This window comes from Xenopus laevis, chromosome 5S (assembly GCF_017654675.1).
Source record: "Xenopus laevis strain J_2021 chromosome 5S, Xenopus_laevis_v10.1, whole genome shotgun sequence".
Classification (NCBI taxonomy): Eukaryota; Metazoa; Chordata; class Amphibia; order Anura; family Pipidae; genus Xenopus; species Xenopus laevis.
In genome coordinates, this window is record NC_054380.1 from 112,801,776 (window position 1) to 112,816,771 (window position 14,996).

A 14,996-nucleotide genomic window follows, 5' to 3' on the forward strand; every position below is an offset into this window, starting at 1 on the left:
ATCACACAGCACTATAGGTATCAGACCTAAAATAAATGGGGTGTTCACCTTTTAGATTAACTATATGTTAACTATATGTTAATACTATATGTTAATATGATGCAGCAGAGATTGATATTCTGGGAGAATTTTCAATTGGTTTTCATTTTCTATTATTTGTTGTTTTTTTAGCTTTTTATTCAGCAGCTCTCCAGTTTGCTAGGGTCCAAATTACCCTAGCAACCGTGCATTGAATGAGAAACTGGAATATAAATAGAATAGGGCCTGAACAGAAAGATGAGTAATAAAAAGTAGCAATAAGAATATATGTTTAGCCTTAGAGCGCTTGTCTTTTTAGATGGGGTCAGTGACCCCCATTTGAAAGCTGAAAAGGGTTAGAAGAAGCAGGCAAATAATTCATAAACTATAAAAAAAGAAAACAATGAAAACCAATTGAAAGATTACTTAGAATTAGCCATTCTATTGCATATTAAAAATTAACATAAAGGTGAACTACCCTTTAAAGCCTAAACACCACTAGGGTCGCCACCTGGCCGGTATTTTATGTTAAATGATGGTTGATCCCAATGTTAATAATAGGGAAAAAAGATAAATATATAGGAAGGCCGGTATTTTTTTCCAGAAAAGGTGGCAACCCTAGACACCACAGCTGCCCAATGTAACGGTGACAGCTGTTGACTTACAATTTTTTGTGGTGCCTATATTTGAATAACAATTTTTTTCTGTCACAATTTCCCCCAGGTATTTTAAAGTGCTTTCAGTGTTCTTTGGTAAGAATGAAATATCCAGTGTCTACTCCAAGTAAGAGTAAGCTATAGCTCATGGGAAAAGGATGTCTAAAACACTAACACCAAAATACCATGCCCCTTTTGACATGTTTTGTATAATGTGAGTATGATAAACTGCAACCCTTTCAGAGAAAGTCATGAATGGGCCCTGTAACTTTATGCTCACTAAGCCCGTGTGAAATGTATTGCACAAAATGTGTTTTCAGTGTTATGTCTGTGGAGTGCTCCCCTAGTCTTACACAACATTTACTTATACATGTATAGTTTTAAATCTCCTAATAATTATGACTTCAGAGAAAAGATTTAACTGCTGCTAAGGTAACTGTTGACACAAAATGGCATATAGTATTGGTATAAGAAAATACTCCAAAAATACTACAGAATGCTAAAAGCAAATTGTGAAACTGTAATTACTATCAGCAATCTGTTAGAGTTAAAGTGCTTATCAAGCCTGGACCTGGAGGGCCCAAAACATTGCCTTATTAATATGTTTTTTCTTTGTGCTCACTGTGTTATTTTTGTATTTACACACTTTAACAATGTTCTGCTGGTAATTATAGTTCTAATCTACATCTTTTTGAAAGAAAGTGATCTTCCGGAATAGCACCTGGCAACACAACAAGGAGGTTGTTCAGAGCTCTCCACTCTTGGGTTTTTGCAATGACAAAAAAAAAATGAATGGCGATTGGGAAATAGTTCACACATCAAAGCTAATTGTGTACATATTGGATTACATACCCCAAATGTTGTATGTCAATTTGCAAAGATGATATTGTGTCAAGACCTTGCACTTTTTCTGCTCTTCTACATGTTTGTTGCATTATGACAAAAGGAAGATGCCACCATTCTCAATAATGACTTGGTTTTCTTTTAAGAAATACTGACACCAGAAATGAAATTTTTTTTATATCTATCATAATATTGTCTTTGAATGCTATTTATAATTTTGCCATAAAAGTATTTGCCAGATGCTTTTACATTATCTTTCTTACCCCCATGTTTTTCTATGAAGGAGCTGCCATATTTGTGAAGCAGTAGTCGGTTAGCATTAAAAAACTCTAACTGACAGGTTAGGAAGGGACAGTCAGGTTGGCAAAACAGTCAGGTTTAGAAACTTCAATTAACAATTGCTTACAAAAACTATCAGTGAAAATCAACATGACCTATAGGTAACTTTTGACATACATTAATATTTTGAGTAATAATTTTTTTGTGTCAGTATCACTTTAAGGCAGTGTATACAGGAACGTCAGGAAGGGATAAAGTGTTCTTTGTGTAGGTTATTTCCCACACCAACTATCCAATAATATCATTAATACTGACAGTACTTTTGGAGTAAGGAAGAGTTGCTCTCTGGGGTAACCCTTGGTGTTCAAACCACAAAGCCCCCAGTAAGGAAGGAAGTTGGTTGTCTATCACCTGGCTTTCAAGCAATGCCAGTTTTACATTTCTGGATTTTGGTTTCTTCAGGCAACTTGTGATTCACTTATCAGCTGCTGCATCTTTTGGCAAACGTGTATCATAACATAATTGACGCATTTTATTACAATACCATTTCATTTTTTACATAAGTATCAATTATTGTTTATATACAGTATTTATATAGGTCATATGTTTAAGGCATTAATTTATTACCTGGTTGTTAAATCAATTGCAGCCATTTCTCGCAGAAGTGTAGTAAATGTTAATGAGACCTTGAGATAAAGGGTAATTGATCCTGTTGTTCCTTGTGTGGACACAGGTTCTGACCTTAAAGTATATGGCGGAATTTTGGTTCAAAGCAAGATAGAGCATCTGTTGTTTTCTAGAAGGGAAACTGAACTATGATTCACAAGTAATGTGTATTACTTTCTAGTTTCTATTTGTGACCATGTTTCTAATATTGAAGTGTAAAATTAAATTTTTTTACCTTCTAAAGCATCTCTGTTCTACACTGTTCTAAATTGATACATTTAATGGATGCATATCTTATATTTGTCCCTGCTGAGCAGAATCCCTGGATTTCATTGCAGGCAGCTGTTAGAAATAAATAATGGAAAGTAATTGAAAAAAGTCTTTATTTCTAGGGAACAATCTGAAAACAACCGAACTGAAAAAAGTGTTTGGAAGGTGAACAACCCCTTTAACGGAATATTGTCTTTTTTTTCCAAACCAAATTAAATCTGTAACTATGCCTCATCAATAAAAGGCACACTCTTCACTTTGCTGAAATAAGGATGTCACCTTACAGATTCTGGGACAGATTTTGGGGAACACGGGTACCCAAAAAAATTTTTACGACTTTTGCAGCCTATCATCCTGAAAAAGTGAAAAGACCCCAGCGTTAGTCACTTCGCCCTTTAGTAAATTTGCCCCATAACTCATGAAAAGGCTTTCCATTCAGTTTACCAGTTTACTGAGTTCTAGGAGTTGTATGATTGGTGTTGGGCTAGTTGAACTCGTGGCTTCATGACTTAAACTTCGCCTCCTTTTGTGAAATTTAGGTCTTTTCGCCTCTTCAGGACTTCAGTTTCGGCTGTTTTTGTGACTTCCGGTCTTTTCATCACTTCAGGACTTCAACTTTGGCTGCTTTTGTGACTTTGGGTCTTTTCGCAGCTTCGGGACTATGGCTGTTCGGCACTTCCGCATTTTGGCTGTTTGGGACTTCAGAGGCGGCACGGCTTCGGCGCTGTCAAGGGGGGCCCTGCTATTTCGAAAAGTGCAGCACAGCAGGGCCCCCCTTCAGGCACCACTCTGATGGCGGCCCTGCAGGAAGGTAGGCAGTGGTATAACAGTATATATATATATATATATGTATATTTTGTTGGAACATCCAAAAACAGTGTAAATGAGGGAAAACTAAAAATCAGGGTAATTGTAAAATGTATAATTTTCACTGTATACATTTTCTTATATCTTGCTTCAATCATTCTGGTTCTGCTGATTCAAATTAATTTCATTTGTAGGAATATTTCAATAGTTCGCTCCATTTTCACCAAACTTGTACAGTTTTTCTGAAAAAAAAATATCTCTCATGAAACACTAACCAATGGGTTTTTGCTATAATAATTATACATTTTTATGTCCATATACTCCTGATATGGTAATAGGATTGGTCTCTGCTTCCAAGAAGAGTGTCAACCATGTCCTGAGCAAAGAGGATGGTGGCAATGTTTCTATTATTGTCATTGGGGGAGCAGAGGAAGCGGTGGACGCCCATCCTGGAAGTCTAACCCTTGACATCCTGAAGAGGAAAGGATTTATCAAAGTGGCGCTCAAACGAGGGTGTGATTTATAGCAAGAAAAAAATACTTATCTGTAAAAAGGAGTTATACATTCATTGTACTTTTCTGTAAAGTTCAGTTAAACATTGCCACACAGGGAGCTGATTTTATCTGTATATTTTGAGCCTCTCAGAGAAGGTGCATGTACAAAAGGAAGCTCGATTTCTTTTGGGGAGAATGAGTTGTTTCAGCAGGTGTCAAATCTGAAAGGATCTTTACTGCGCTGTTTGCAGGAGAGGATTCAGAAGGGTTTTCTATGCAACTCTTTCATGCTCGAGGAATCTCCAAGTACAGATTTGGCCTGATTGTAAACAGGATGCCTATCCATAAGGTTGGTAAGTATGAGTCTTTTTGGTATTGCCACAATTAGAGCTCATTGAGAACAGCCACAGTATTGAACTTGGTTGTTTATTTAGTTATCAATGTCTGTGTTTTCATGTAGTGGGTCGTCCTGTCCCAGTAAAGCATCACACCCTACACAAGAGGAAATTGAAACACTCCATCAGCAGTACCTCAGTGCGCTGCAAGAACTCTTTGAAGAAAGGAAAGATATGGGATTCCTAAACAAGAATCCTCATTTTCATGTGACCTTCCAAAAAGACGTGTTGCATTTGGAAGTGGAAAGGCAACAGCAGCATCACACATCACAGGAGCCATAGTTTTACATACCTCCCACGGGAACAACTGTATTCATTTAAAGAAAGGTCAAAAATCTAGAAATTTCATTCTGCCATTGTTTTTGTGTTTGTAAAGCACATATTTCTCCATAGATCTAAGTCTCAAGACAGTGTCTAGACCCACAAAGTCCTAAATATTTTCTTTGTATTTGCTTTAAGAAAATATCATAATATGATATTGTATTGAATAGGGGTGTATTGCAGATTCTGCCTTACTTACTGCAGCCATTGTTCTTGATTGCCTTAATTTTCCTTATCATCTTACAGTTCCATCTAAGCTTCTCAATAAATATATTAAAGGCATGGCCAGTACAGGAGATATGTTCTGCCATTTGGGGAACAGTCAAAACCAAAGGTAATCAATAATAGACAAGTACAGTCTAAGGAAAATGGGCAGAACATAACATTGTATCAAACATATCCTCATTCACCTGTATTAGTTTAAATATGTTTATAATTTACCCTTTTGAAAAAATTACGGTAATGTAGTACCACAAATAGCATTATCGGAAACTGAAGCACCTTGTGCTTTTATCTTATTATAATACTTTACATTTTTTTTCACTTATTAATTGGCTACCCTACACTTTTTAAGTTAAAGAACATTTATTTAGATGTTTGTATTTCATTGCTTTCTTATCTTTGCATGTTGTATAACACAATATAGTAAACCTGGCAGCAAGTCACTGAGGGATATGCACACTTACTAAACACTGATGTCTTTCTGTGTAATTATTATGGAAGAATAAACCATATCAGATAAGCCAGTCACATTGCAGCCATTGCACGATCCAAATTTTATTGGCTGTCCTATAAAACTGTGGATTTATGGGAGAGGGAATTACATTCTTAACTTGTTCCCTTCAGCTGTTAGTTGGACTACAACTCTGACGTTCTGTTGATGTTACTGGGAGATGGAGTTCAAAAATCTTCAAAAGTACACGTCAGTCGGAGACTATCCAAAACTTCATAAATGTAGAATTTATTCTTAGAGGGCATGCCACATGCTGACAACATACGGTCAAAGGAGCTCTCCGTGCAGGTGAAACAAGCCATCCTTAAGCTGCAAAAACAGAAAAAAAAACATCTGAGAAATTGCTACAATATTAGGAGTGGCAAAATCTACATTTTGGTACATCCTGAGAAAGAAAGAAAGAAAGCAAGCAAGCAAGCACTGGTGAACTCAGCAACGCAAAAAGACCTGGACGTCCACGGAAGACAACAGTGGTGGATGATCGCAGAATCATTTCTATGGTGAAGAGAAACCCCTTCACAACAGCCAAACAAGTGAACAACACTCTCCAGCAGGTAGGTGTAATCGAATTCCAAGTCTACCATAAAGAGAAGACTGCATGAAAGTAAATACAGAGGGTGCACTGCAAGGTGCAAGCCACTCATAAGCATCAAGAATAGAAAGGCTAGATTGGACTTTGCTAAAAAAAAAAACTAAAAAATCCAGCATAGTTCTGGAAAAACATTCGTTGGACAGATGAAACCAAGCACAACCTCTAACAGATTGATGGCAAGAAAAAAGTATGGAGAAGGCGTGGAGCAGCTCATGATCCAAAGCATACCACATCATCTATAAAACATGGAGGAGGCAGTGTGATGGCTTGGGTGTGCATGGCTGCCAGTGGCACTGGGACACTAGTGTTTATCAATGATGTGACACAGGACAGAAGCAGCTGAATGAATTCTGAGGTGTTCAGAGACACTGTCTGCTCAAATACAGCTAAATGCAGTCAAATTGATTGGGAGGCGTTTCATAATGACCCAAAACATACAGCCAAAGCAACCCAGGAGTTTATTAAAGCAAAGAAGTGGAATATTCTTGAATGGCCAAGTCAGTCACCTGATCTGAACCCAATTGAGCTGCATTTTACTTGTTGAAGACTAAACTTCGGACAGAAAGGCCCACAAACAAACAGCAACTGAAAGCCACTGCAGTAAAGGCCTGGCAGAGAATTAAAAAGGAGGAAACTCAGAATCTGGTGATGTCCATGAGTTCAAGACTTCAGGCTGTCATTGCCAGCAAAGGGTTTTCAACCAAGTATTAGAAATGAACATTTTATTTTCAGTTTTTTAATTTGTCCAATTTTTTTGAGCCCCTGAAATGAAGTGATTGTGTTAAAAAAAGGCTTTAGTTCCTCGCATTTTTATGCAATCTTTTTGTTCAACCCACTGAATTAAAGCTGAAAGTCTGTAGTACAACTGCATCTGAGTTGTTTCATTTTATTGTGGTAATGTACAGAACCAAAATTAGAAAAAATTTGTCTCTGTCCAAAGATTTATGGGCCTAACTGTATAAACATAGCTTGAACAATCATCACATTATGGGCTGATAAGTGACAGTGCTGTCTAACTATCTCGCCCCAAGGTTTTGTACAAGTAAATGAAAAGCTTTAGGGACAACTTTTAATGGAGAACAATTTTCAGCCTTGTATTTATATTTAACAAAAACTTTTTTGCCAAATGCTATTTCATATATTAATTCATTATAATACATACAAATATAGTTTTTATGGAGACACTGTGGTTGTTTACAAAGAGGCTTTTCTAATCAACAACTCTCTCTCTATCCTTCTCTCTCTCTCTCTCTCTCTCTCCACAATCCCAAAGGTGCACACCATTTATTTGGTACTTTGTTTTTGTCTGTATACTCCTGACGAAGATCCCTGTGGGAGATCAAAACGTCAAAAGTATATATATATATATATATATATATATATATATATATATATATATATATATATATATATATATATATATATATATATATAAAATACTTGTGGTTTCCGCACTCCACTGAATGAAGCAAAATACCCAGGTGCTACTCAAGAAAATAATATCAATAGATTTTCCAAGGGAGAATGAGTGCACACTGGGAACATTTAAATAGGTTATTTTAAAACCATAATTTTATTTAAGTTAATTAAAAACAGGCCGACGTTTCGGTCCGCATCTAGGACCTTTTTCAAGACGAAAAATAAAATTAAAATTATGGTTTTAAAATAACCTATTTAAATGTTCCCAGTGTGCACTCATTCTCCCTTGGAAAATCTATATATATATATATATATATATATATATATATATATATATATATATATATATATATATATATATATATATATATATATATATATATATATATATTCATGTAGAAAGCTGACGCACACTGGGATTTATCAAAATAAAACTTGTTTTTATTGGATCGACGTTTCGGTCCACACACGGACCTACTGTATATATATATATATATATATATATATATATATATAGATATATAGATATATAGATATATATATACATATAACTAGATAGGTGCACTCAGATAACCATGGTGATGCCTAGGTGCTGGAACAAAAATTCATATTTATAAAGCAAAAAAACTTCCACACACATAGGTCTTCATAAGTGAAAAAAAGCTGGTAGATTTATTTCAACGTTTCGGCTTTGTAAGTTTGTAAGCCGAAACGTTGAAATAAATCTACCAGCTTTTTTTCACTTATGAAGACCTATGTGTGTGGAAGTTTTTTACTATGTTCGTTTCTCACAGCCTTCCATCTGTTGCTAAGCTCCCAGCATCCTTGGTCAGTCCCTATCTAAAGGGATATGTAATCTAAAGGGATATGTATCCAGCAAAAACCGGAAGGGTGTAGGAACTAGATTGCTCAAATCAAAGAATGGACGCCAGCACAACCACTACATGTTCCAGCATTGTGGGAGCGGCCCACAATTCAGTTAGAACTCTGTATTGAATTTCACATTCGGTCACCATAACTTGTGTACATAAGAACTCATTCTGAATTTTTGTATCTGCGATATGAGACAGATGTTAAAGTATTTATCTTGTGTCATGGGAAAGGAATTCTTCACTGTAACAAGATACCTCCCTTTCAGCTCCGACATCCAAGGGAAAGTAAGGACAGACTGTAGACAAACTGTGGCAAGAGGTACTGCATATAAAGTAGCATCTACTGTATTCTGTTTCCATCTGCTTTGTGTCCCTTGCACAGTCGCCAAGTCATGTAGTACATGTTTGTGTATCAGAATACCTGACACTATGTCAAATAAATTTGCACAGACAACGTTTTGCAGGATTTTATTTTCACTCGTATAAGATTATGGTAAAATGGTTGATTTATCAAGAAAGCACTATATACAAAGTGTCAAAAATCTGTGCAAATTTCCATGCTTTGCCTGCAGAATTCCAGTAATAGCTGGCACTCACAAAAAGCATGTGTCACAACTTGTGTACAATATACCAACACAGGCACAAATTAACCACTGTATTGGTGAATTTCATGCATGTTGCATCAGAGTTCTTTAGTCAATTTGTGTGTAAATGGTGTCACTTCTCCCTTGCTTGTACCAAAAAAAACCTATATGTGTGTCTGCTCTCTTCAAGCCAAGACTCCCACAATGCCTTGCATGTTCCCTAATTAAAGGGGAACTCCACCTCAAATTCTTCATAATGACATAAAATGTCATTCTTTCCAATATATATAGTTATGGGTCCATAACTTGGCATAGAAATATTGTTTTGTATAAATATAGGGAATATCCTCTTTTGACTTGTCCCTTTATACATTCTTTTAAATACACACATAAGGCCAAATTACAAAGGGGTTTATAGTACTTGACGTGTTAAGCTAAAAATTATTATTTCTCCATAATAAATTCAACTGTTAAAAGACATGAGCCTATGGATATTTGCTGCTCCACTAAGTGTGTGCTTCTCTGTAAATCATGCTGGCAGGCGGCAGCACAAGAGTTAATGGAGTCTGGAGTCCCGCTGCATCGCAGCATCTCAGGGTTTGATTTTCAGGGATGCAAAGCATTAGTGCAGCCAATAGGAAGCCAGATGAACTAGCAAATCAGGAGCTGTCTTGCATCTTGCAAGTGTGGGTACCAGACATCACCATCTGCCCTACAAAAATCCCGGCACAGATAGGACCATGTGTGCAATGGATTCTTTTCACAGCTTTGGTGACCCCTGTCAATGACACAGTCAGAAAGTTGGAGATTAATGTCTCCCCCTTATGGGGGGAAGGTAAGTACCTGTTCTGTAAATCATGCTTTTTACCCCATTAAACATTTGCCCTTGTTTGACAAATGCATAAGTGGCCACTTTAAAGGCATCATGAAGGGCTGCATTCGGGGACTATTTATATTACAGGATTTAAAAGCTCAATGCTTAAGATTGCTGTGTGTGTGTGTTGAACCAAAGGCCCAAGTAATGTATGATCTCAATCAATATACCAACAGCGTTGACCATTTCTGCACAATAGAAACAAGTATCTGTATATACATGGATAGACATATGTATATGTGTGTGTATATATACATTTATATATATATATATATATATATATATATATATATATATATATATATATATATATATATATATATATATATACACAGAATTTAGTGGGCTTTTACATTCTAACTCTGTTTAATCCAACCAGCAGCCCTTCTGCTGTTCTTCGGCATCTCTTCAACAAACTCATGGAAAATCGTAATCAGATAAACGTATCAGTAACTGTTAATTTTCTTTTTCACCCCACCCACCAGGGAAAGCGAAGGCAGCTGTAGCTTGTATCCAAAACCACACTGCCCACCTGCAGTGGCTGCAGTGTGGTAGAAGTGTGCAACACTGAGGATCCAAACGGATCAGCAGCTGATATAACTTAATCTCATATGGATTCCACCCTGCAGGTAATATAGTCACATATACATAAATAAATAGTAATTATGTTTAAAAAAAAAAAAAAGACATGACCAACAAATTTAACTTTTTGCCTAACCTATTCCTATCTACCTAGATCCAATCCTATTTTGATCTAATGTATCAGAAAGAACAAGCTCTTCAGAGAGACAATTCTTAGAAAAGAGTACTATTTGTTACAATTGTTTGGTGATCTATATAATGCCTGACAGACAGCGGGCCGAAACATTGGAGGCACAGTGATGTTATAATAAATATTTTTTGATGATTCTAATGAAATCGGCCTATTTGTATACACTAACATGGCCAAGCACCAGGGAAGTGGAAGTCAGTGAGAGAGTGTGGGTACCCTCTTGTATTAATATATATATATATATATATATATATATATATATATATATATATATATATATATATATATATATAGTGAATAATGTACCCCCTACTGTAATTTATAAAGATATTATGTTACCGAGGATTTATGTGACCATATACAAGCACGAGGCCGAAAGCCGAGTGCTTTTATACAGGTCACATAACTCCGTGGTGACTTCTAATATCTTTATTATAGCAGGGGGTACATTATGCATTATAATCTACAATTTCTAGGTGCAGTGTCGTGATTCCTAAAGATGTCTGTTTTGCTTCTGTCCCACTTGGTGTTCTACAGTATCTGTAGTTGAATTCCTATTTTTTTTCTACCCTTGCCTTCTTGTCTGCCATGGGTAACATCATAGGAGAAAGGCCAGGGAAGGAGGGAGATTGAAGGTGGGAGGGGGAACAAGAGTTGAGAGAGAGAGGTTATGCAAAAACTGGGAGGGACGGTGGAAAGGAAGGGGGAGGGCAAGAACCATGTGAGGGGAGGGAGATCGGAGAGGGGGCCTAGACAAAGTGAAAATGGAGATTCAGGTAGCAAAACTTGAGACAGGGGGTGTAAGACTGATAATGGAAGAGGAAAGGGAGAGCAGTAAGGCATCATAGGATGAGGGAGCAGACATGGATGTTGCGGGGGGCAGCGAGACATGAGACCGAAGCAATGAGGGGGCGGTATCTGAGGAGTGAGAAAGTTTCCATGCCTAGGGGATAGAGGACTTTGTTTTGTTCGCTTCCATCCATTCTGCGAGATCCCCTCAATCCCAGCCTATCCCAAATGTGCCCAGGAACAACCTCAGTGCTGATCATTCCCCGTTTATTTTCTTTTGGAACACAAGCCTTTCTGCTGCTTAGAGAGCCTTCCCTGCCTGCGTTGCCATTGCATTAGAAGCAGCAGCAGCAGGGCTATTTGGGAGCCCGAGCACTGTGTCAGGCTGCAGCAGCAGTCACTCAGCACTAAACAAGCGGGGCTGCTCCTAACAGGAGGGGGAGTGGAATTAGCATCATAAAGGTCAAAAGCCCGCCTCCTTAGACGTCACGGCTGTGGGCTTAGAGGAGGAGCGTTCCGTGCTGCGTGTGCTGCTGGAGCTGCGTAAGTAAGATTTAATCCTGGCAGTCAGATGGGAGGGGGCAAGAGCAGAGGTAGAGCTGCAGGGAGACGGAAGTTCTGACCCATATAAACGATGCGTTCTGACGCCAGAACGCGCCGTTTATAAGGATATAATTTACAGTCTGGTCCCATAGGGAAATGACCAGACTGTAGATTATATAGTGACCAAAGTACCCCTTATTGTAAAATATAAGGATATTATCAGTTACAGAGGAGATTCATGACCATATAAAAACACGAGGCCGAAGGCCAAGTGTTTATATACAGGTCATGGAACTCCGAGGTAACTTCTAATATCCTCATATTTTGCAACTGGGGGTACTTTATTTATTATAATACACAAGTTTCAGTGAGTCATGTGACAGAAATGACATCAGAACTCACCATTTATAACTGATGACATCAGAACTCACCGCTTATAAGGATATAATTTACAAGATATTCATGGCTTTTGTGTATTATATATATATATTTCATTACAAGCAGTAGCCAAGATATTTTGGCTGTAGTTTGCTTAAGATTACTAGATGGGGTTCCAGAACTACTTAGTACATTGATCCACTGTCCCCCCCCCCAATTAGCAATTTTGCAATACTAAGTTTAGGTGAATTATGTAAGTTTTACTTGTTATGACTCCAAAATAAACAATAATCATAATTGGCTTTGCTCAGGCAAATAGCTGCTGCTAGTACCTCTGTGTGTCTTCACCCATACTGACTTGTCTCAGGTCATTAATTAATACATTTGTATATGGCACTCTGGACATCAGTGCAAAGGTCTACTGTACCATTCATTCTTATTATAATTTTCAATGAATATTTAAGTCTCTCACAAGACATACAGGCCTAATATTATAATGAATAGTGTTAGTAGGCATGAGCTTTTGCGGCATTGTTTATTATAAGCATTGGATTTCAGTTACACAGAGCAAACATATTTAGCTCATCCCACTTTAGAGTGGTGGCATACGTAGCGTTCCGAGGAGATTAGTCTCCTAGCGACAGATCTCCTCTTCGGACGACTAATCTCCCCGAAATGCCTTCCCGCCGTCAAGAATGTGAATCGCCGGCGGGATGGCACTCGGATCAATTCATTTTCCGAAGTTGCCTCACAAGGAAACTTCGGGCGACTTCGGAAAACCAAATCTGTGTAGTTAGTAATGTATCCGTATGTGAATCCCTTTCTCAGATGCAAAGTGTGTTTTCTCTTTCCAAAGTGCAATTATTTTTAGCACTTGTCTTGACTTTGCCCTAAGGGCAATAATTTGGGGAGTTTTTGTGCCAGAGTAACTTCCGGCTAGGTGCAAAACACAAAATTGTATGAAAACACCCATGAGCACTTGGCCTAAAAACGTCATAAGTGTTGTTTATCAAAAATAGTACCTGGACTTATACATAAGCCATTGATGTTTCAGTTATCCACAGGTTGTATCTGATTCTATGTTATGTGTGACATAGGGTTGCCACCTTTTCTGACAAAAAATACCAGCCTTCCTATATTCTTGCTGTTTTTTCCTATTAATAACATTGGCATCAAGCATCATTTTTACCGGCCAGGCCGTGGCAACCTTATGTGTGAGACACAGATAAAGCTCTTTTTATTATGGTGTATTAATTAATACACTTATGTCTTAGCTAGGGATGCACCGAATCCACTTTGGATTCGGCCGAACCCCCGAATCCTTTGCAAAAGATTCGGCCGAATACCGAACCGAATCCGAACCCTAATTTGCATATGCAAATTAGGGATGGGAAGGGGAAAACATTTTTTACTTCCTTGTTTTGTAACAAAAAGTCACGTGATTTCCCTCCCCGTCCCTAATTTACATATGCAAATTAGAATTCGGATTCGGTTCGACCGGGCAGAAGGATTCGGCCGAATCCGAATCCTGCTGAAAAAGGCCGAATCCCGGCCGAATCCCGAACCGAATCCTGGAGCAATGTAGACTATGTCTATGTTGCTCCCAAGAAAATGTAATTATGTTTAATTGGAGCAAGACAATATGGAAAAGTAGTAGAGTGAGTCTCAATGTATATTTTGCAACACATGATAACATTGCCATGAGGCTTATCATCTAAGGATGTACTTACAAGAGAAGATATTCAGTCTGGACTGAAATTTAAAATAGGTTCTTGCAGCTCCCATAAGCCCAATAAAAAGTGACTGTTTATGGCATCTTACAGCAAGGCCAGACAAGGCCTAGGAGATATTTGCCGAGGTATCAGCGTGCTATCTGACTCACCTGTGCATGGCTCCAGAATAATACAATATGCCAATAAAAATGTGAAGCTTATTTAGACTCTATACAGGTTGGTTGAAGACCAGAATAAAGTGGGTATGTGGTTTTCAGCAATTGCATTCAGATCAGTCCAACCAAGCCCGCCAAGATGATAGCTCTCTGTAGGCCTTCAGATTAGATCAGTAGTTTCCCTAAAATGCATAGTTCTGTCACAAGAGTTTAGCCACAGTTTGGTCAAGAATCCGATGGGCTGGAATGCATTTAGATCCCAAACAAAATCCTGGATTTACTGCATATTCACCTGCAGCTATGCACATTGAAGAGTGACAATTCTTAGCCATACATAGGTAAATGCATGCAGTTATTATTTACTCTATTCTGTTTTATGCAGAAGGAAGACCCACCTTGCAATCGATTCTCTGAGTTCATGCAGGTGCTTGCTGTACTGCAGTGGATCCTGACATTCCTATTTCTCGGTATGAATCTTTTCCACCCATAAAATGATTGCTTAGGTATGCACTGGCGTCCTTTCCCACTGTGGAGGTGAAAGACCAAAGGGGGGATTGAAATATTAACAGGAACAAATCATGTATTATGGATGATTAGTAAGGATCTACATGGGTTATTTACATATACAAGTGCAAAGAGCAAAATTGTGTGAAACAATAGTTTCAAATATACTTGTGAAACAATAGTTTCAAATATACTTGCGCCTATGAACTTCGTCGCACTAGGCCCGGGCCTTTGAAGCCTGCCACAAATACGGGCCTGATGACCCTTAGGGTCAGGGCACACAGGCAGATTCGGGGAAT

At 37.9% G+C, this 14,996-nt stretch overlaps 1 protein-coding gene across 5 annotated transcripts in view; it reads left to right on the top strand.

Annotated features, from left to right (window-relative positions):
* The first annotated feature begins 9,617 nt into the window (after positions 1 to 9,617).
* The window catches only part of awat1.S (acyl-CoA wax alcohol acyltransferase 1 S homeolog), a 28,291-nt gene continuing 22,912 nt past the window's right edge, over positions 9,618 to 14,996 (top strand). The window contains exons 1-3 of one of the 5 annotated variants that reach the window (XM_041563867.1): positions 9,618 to 9,784; positions 10,309 to 10,452; positions 14,576 to 14,660. In XM_041563867.1, coding sequence (XP_041419801.1) covers positions 10,435 to 10,452; positions 14,576 to 14,660 — 103 coding nt within the window. In that variant the 5' untranslated portion in view covers positions 9,618 to 9,784; positions 10,309 to 10,434. 5 annotated transcript variants of the gene reach the window in all.